Source organism: Echeneis naucrates, chromosome 17 (assembly GCF_900963305.1).
Source record: "Echeneis naucrates chromosome 17, fEcheNa1.1, whole genome shotgun sequence".
Lineage (NCBI taxonomy): Eukaryota > Metazoa > Chordata > Actinopteri > Carangiformes > Echeneidae > Echeneis > Echeneis naucrates.
The window spans coordinates 18,787,832-18,793,831 of NC_042527.1; the positions used below are offsets into that span (position 1 = coordinate 18,787,832).

General features: G+C 49.5%; 1 protein-coding gene across 2 annotated transcripts in view; it reads right to left on the reverse strand.

The window, feature by feature from the left end:
• The window catches only part of kirrel1b (kirre like nephrin family adhesion molecule 1b), a 54,411-nt gene extending 48,958 nt beyond the window's left edge, over nucleotides 1-5,453 (reverse strand). For both annotated transcript variants that reach the window (XM_029524472.1, XM_029524471.1), the window contains exon 1: nucleotides 5,090-5,453. In XM_029524472.1, coding sequence (XP_029380332.1) covers nucleotides 5,090-5,135 — 46 coding nt within the window. In that variant the 5' untranslated portion in view covers nucleotides 5,136-5,453. The remainder of the gene's footprint in view (nucleotides 1-5,089) is intronic.
• Nucleotides 5,454-6,000: the final 547 nt, after the last annotated feature.

Sequence of the window (6,000 nt, forward strand, 5' to 3'; positions counted from 1 at the left end):
ACTTTATTTATCCTTGGAGGGCTGAGGACTCTGACGGGGGCGGTGCTTTGTGCATTGCAGCGTGATGCTTGGAACAGCGGTGAAATATGCTGGAAATGCCTGGAAAACTCCAGGACCTGCTCTCCCAGGAGAGCCCAATCTATAATAGGCCTGGCTGTTTCCCTCTGCTCCCTCGCTGCAACCCTCTCCACACATAAATCTCCTCCTTCTGTTAGCTCCCACTCCTCTTCTGCCCTCGTCCACACGACTGCGTCTCCTTTCCTCCACCGATCTCCTCTCCTCCTTTATTTTCCTGTTCCCTCGCTCCTGATTTCTGCTCTCTCTTCCTCATTTTCCCCTCCTGTGGCCAAATTTCCCTCCAGGCCTCGTCCAACTCCATCTTCTGTCCATTTGTTCCCTCCATCTATCCTCACTCCTCCAAATCCCCTCTCTTTCTCTTCTTCTCTCCTTCTATTCGTGCTTTCTCCTCCTCTGATCTTCTGCCCTCCTTCACCCCCCATTTCTCTTCCTCCTACCCAAATTTCTGCTGTGACCTCCTTCTCTCCCCCTCCGCCCTTCCCCACATTTCGCAGTTCACTCCTGCAAATAAATCTCGGCTTCCTGCTCCATCTTCAGTCTTGTGCTCTCGTCCTTTTATTTTTCTGTCTCTGCTCCTGCACTCTCCTGACCCCGTCTTCACGCCAGCATCCCTCCTCTCCCCCGTTTCTTCTTTTCATTGATATTTCACCCTCTGCCCTCCTGCTCTCACCTGAATTCCTCTCCTGGCCTTATCCTTTTGTCTTATTCTCTCCCCTCATGTACTCCTTCATTGTCTAGTTCCCCCCCCCTCCCCCTCCCCCCTGAGTCCACAAGTCCTCCATTATTCAAGCTGACAGATCAGCAAGATTGATGGGTGTCAGTCCTAATACCAGTCCCTGCTTCCTGCTAGGATCTGTTTACTTTTCAGTCTTCCACTCCTGCACACTACAGCAGAGGAGGGTTGGGGGGTTCGCTGCTGTCGGTTTAGCAGATTACTAGATTATCAGGGCAGTGCGATGATTTAAGCGGCAGCTAAGTGTGGCAGTTATTTTATTTATTTATTTTAATTGCTGTTCCTTGTCACCTCCGATAATGCCTCCTGAGCCATAAGGATATCAGATCAGGTACTGGAGGGCTTTGGGATAAGGCGCACACACACACACACACACACACACACACACTTATCTGAACCACCGTTGTTGTTTGAACCTCCATTCTTAAACAAGGCATGTCATGTCATTCTTAATTTTCTTCACTTGAGTACAAAGCTTTTTATTCAAGAGGATTTTTTTTTTAACCACCCAATTAGAGCGACACAGTCAGTCAACCTTTTATATTTGCTTTTATGGAACAATCAGTACAGTCTGGCACTAATGGCCGAGGTTTGGGGTGGTGGTGGTGGTGGTGGGGGGGTAGATTCGTCCTGAGTCTGCTCATGCAGGAAATACTCATCAGCGTTGCTTCACATGATCAAATCCATCCAGAAGATGAACATGCTCAGTCGATTTGTGTATTAAACGGTATTCATGCACACATTTCTTTAATGATTATTTTTCTTCTTTGTGTTGTGTTTACATGGTGTGATTTTTCTTTTCTCTGGAGTGGGAGCACAAGATGTAAAAGATATATAATGCAAAAAAAAAAAAAAAAAAAAAAAAAAAAACAAACCAGACAGCTGCTTCAGGGGCCAAAGAGTGTCAGGGGCCCTTACAAGTGCACTGTGTTTAGTTTGTAGAAATTGGATTAACTTGCAAATGACTATGTGAAAATCACCACGTACTCCCGCTGACCTCGCGTTTCAAGTGCAGCACATTGCTCGACTCAGTCACATTGAGTGGAAGCGAAAGTTGAGCCAGGCTCAGTGTTCTTTTAGCCGGGGACCCGGCGTTTGTTCGTAGAGTTGGCACCGCGCTGCAGCAACAGCGTGGCCGCATTCAAATGAACGAGTGGTAGCCTTTTTTTTTTTTCCCCTCCTTCTCGCAGCACCAACGTTGGCATGAACACGGCCGAACAGAAGGTCCCTGTTAAAACACTAGTTTTGTCACTTTCATCATTTAAGCGTAGACTGCGCTCTGCTCTGTGTTTCTGAATCACTTTCATTTGTGTTCACACACAAACGCACACAAGAGGAGGTGGTGGTGGGGGTGTTAGTGTTGTCAACAGGACAAAAACTGGGCTAATCCAGCAAGGCAACTGAACGGTGGGCTCCTCCATAGAAAGATGAGCGAAAGCTGAGTTTGCGGACGTTACATAATCAGCTTTATCTTCCGATGAAGTGGTACCCAGAGAACTCTTCCCACCTGAGGTACAGCTGATAAAATAGTTCTGAATCTTGAAGACATGTCTCAGGCTGCTGTAAGCATCTAACCTGTCATGACTTAAGTATTTTTGTTGTTGGATGATTCATAAATGAATTACACAACGATTTTGAGGGCGTCACAGCGGAGCTCTGGAAACTGTTCGTGAAAGCCCATCCCTCCCTCCGTCACTGGACCAGCTCAGATATAACAGAGTCAAAGGGGACCGGACTGGTTTTTGATCCTTCAAGATGCTTTTGGGATGAAAGGCAAAAAAGTTGTTTTCAGGAACATGAAGAAAGTGGTGTGATCATGCCTGGATTCATCTTGGGGAGATCGTTGGAGGGCACTGAGGGTGTGAATGTGAACATCAAGCTGGAAACACAGACGCAGCTGAAACAGGTTTGTGCCACCAGGACCCTTCCTCTTTCTCTCCGGGCCTCCCGAGCGCTCCTGCTCTGCCTCTGTTTATCCTCAAACATCCCCTCTTGTCAACAGATTAGGCCTGAACCCCGCTGTCCCTTCCTTTCTTCGTCTCCCTCTGCCTCCACATCTCTGTCTTTTGGCCTGTCTCTTTTCATCTGCGCCTCGGCTCTATTCTTGTGATGGGAGAGAGGAGTGGGAGGAGGAGGGGGAGGGGAGGGGGAGGGGAGGGGGAGAAAAAGGGAGAAAAGGAAAGTGTGTGTGTGTGTGTGATAGGCAGAGAGACGGGACAGGTGCTTGCAGTGCAAGAATTGCTTTGCTTGCTTTGCTTGCATGATCAGGCTCCAAAAGTGTTCAGCTCAAGCAAAAGTGCTGTTCAAGAATGGACTGTGGAGAAAGCAGCTCCGCCGCCTGTGGCCAGAGTGGCGCTGGCAGCACAGCGGCAACACACAACACACTACGTCTGACCGACACACACACACACACACACACACACGGGCCTGAGTGGTAATTACAGACATGCGGTCAACCACACAGACATGTAGCTGCAGCTGGAGCTGGTGTTAGGAAGGCGGGCAGGGAGAGGGGGGGAGACGGGAGGAGACGGGGGACAGGAGGAGACAGGAGACAATGGTAGAGTCCAAACAGGCTGCAGATACTTCATGTTGGGACGGATTGACTCTGATCACATTTACAGGATCAGACCAGCTCAGCCCAGAAGATCTGTCTGTTCCTGTTCTGGTCTGGTTCCTCTTCCAATCTTTCCAGTCCTGGTTCTGGTCTATCTTTGAGGCTCAGTTCTGCTCCTGTCCCGTCTTTCCCCGGCTCTGCTGGGTTCGATTCCCCGTGGAGGGACCCCACTCGGCTCTCCCCATCACTCCCAGTAGCTCTAACTAATCAGAGCTCCTTAGAGCTGATGGATGTGGATTTATCGTCAGCTGATCGAATGCTGCACAGACAAACGGATCTTCTCCGTCTCTGCCGTTTGAAGCTGTCATCGTTTTCTATTCTGTCTCCTTCCACTCAGGTGGTCAGCTGGGCTCCGTCCTGGGAGCTCCTCTGACTGTCTGTCTGGGCACATAACCGTCTGGGCTTCATCACACCGGTGGCCTGCAGCACCGGAGACCCAGGTGCTGAGGCAGGTACACACGTACACACACACACACACACACACACACACACACACACACACACACACACACACACACACACACACAGGGCCACCTCAATTAATCACCTCTGTCTTTGGAGCCATGATTGCCCCCAAACACATACACAAAGGCGCACTCATCTTTTCCCTCACTGCTCAGTGTGTGTCTGTCTGTGTGTCTGTGTGTGTGTTTGTGTGTGTGTGTGTGTGTGTGGAGAGAGACAGAGAGGACAATCTATCAAGGTGATCGATAAACAGGGACATTAATATTAGTGATGGGGTTCTCCTCCAGTCCAGTGAATATGTCTCCGTCTTTACGGTAAAATATTAATTTTCTTGGCACCTAGCGGGGCCGCGCGCAGGAGCACGAGATACTCTACCTGCATACTAAGAGGAGCGAGCACGGCTCTCTCTCCCTCACTCACACACACACACACACACACACACACACACACACACGCACTTTCACTCTCAAGACACACTTGCACTGGTCTTTGCTCTTCGCTCTCTCACCACACACGTACAGAGATTGAAGGAATGCTCGTGTGTGTGTGTGTGTGTGTGTGTGTGTGTGTGTGTGTGTGTGAGAGAGTGTGTGTGTGAGAGCGTGTGTGTGTGTGAGTGTGTGTGTGTGTGTGTGTGTGAGAGAGCGTGTGTGTGTGTGTGTCTGTGTGTGTGCTGTAAATTGATCCAGTGTTTAAGACCAGACTGTGCGCTGGATCCTCGCCTCATCAATCATCCCCGGCCTGACAGGTTATGCGCAATGTGTGTGTGTGCGCGCGCGCGTGTGTGCATGCGTGATAAAAGCGTGTGCGCGCGCCTGAGCACAGCCTCTGTTGACCCGGACTGCGTTTGTGCAGCGTGAACCAAATCTATCTATTTAAGCGTTTCAGAGGTCACGTCACAGCGCAGATGCCGCACATCTCTCCCAGAAAGGCGCAACTGAGGAGGCTGCGGTCTGCACCCCCCCCCCCAGAGACCCTGAACACTGATGATGATCAGGACACAACACTATTTCACAAACACACGCAGCGGCGCGCATTTCCAGACGCACAACAACACACAGCAGAGGCAGAAAGACACCCACAAAGCGCACTGACGCCCGAAGAACAACAACAACAAACGCACAAATCGGGCTGTCGTGAGAAACTTTCCGGTGCTGGCTGCGCGTGTGTGTGTGTGTGTGTGTGTGTGTGCTCACCTCGGTTCAAAGTGACGGCCAAAGTTATGATCCTCAGGGCTGACATGGTTCAGCCGAGCGCGGTCAGGTTCCTCCCCTCGACTCTGCTGCCCCGAAAACACACCATCAATTCCTCCCGAGCGGCGGCGGACTCGAACCGGAATCCTCTTTGAGTCATGAGAGTGAAAGGAGACAAAATTAAAGAAGGTGGAGGGGAAAAAAAATGTAATTAAAATAAAATCCTCTTCCTCTCTCTTCTCTTTTGCTCCTTCAGCTCTGTTTGGTGTTTTCTCCCTCCGTGCGTAAAACAAATCTCTCCACTCTTTTATTCTGTTGCTCTTGTTGCCCTCTCTCTTTCAGTCCCCTTTCTTCTCTGTGCTCTGGATTCCCATTTAACCAGGACTGGATTCCTCTCTCTCCCTCTCTCTCCCTCCCTCTCCCTCTCTCGCCCCCCCACTCCCCCATCCAGCTCCAAATCTCCGTTTTGGACTCGGCAGAAAGGAGAAGTGCGCCGCAGCGGCCGCAGAGAGAACTGCGCTTTAAAACACAAAAACTTTTAATCATCACAAGCTTTAAAATTCACAACTGAGTGCAACTTAAACACAGAAGCAGTTCCTGGAGGTGTTTTCCTATTAATTAATTTTTTAATGATATAAAAAGCAGACTCATAGTTACGACTTTCATTAAAGGGCCCCTCTGTAATAGGAGAAGCACAGAACCGTCAGCTCTTTATGTGCTGTTAATATTTAAAGGTGTTTCTTCACACAGCCGCTTATGAAAGATGTGTTACAGCTACAGTTCATTTCTCACTGAGGTTTTGTGAATGTTTAATGAACTAAAACTCACCTTTTGGAGGCTTCGAGCTGAAAAAACAGGAGTCTCTTCTTCCTGCCGGCAGGGACAAAGCTTCCATATTTCTTTTCCTTTCTGAC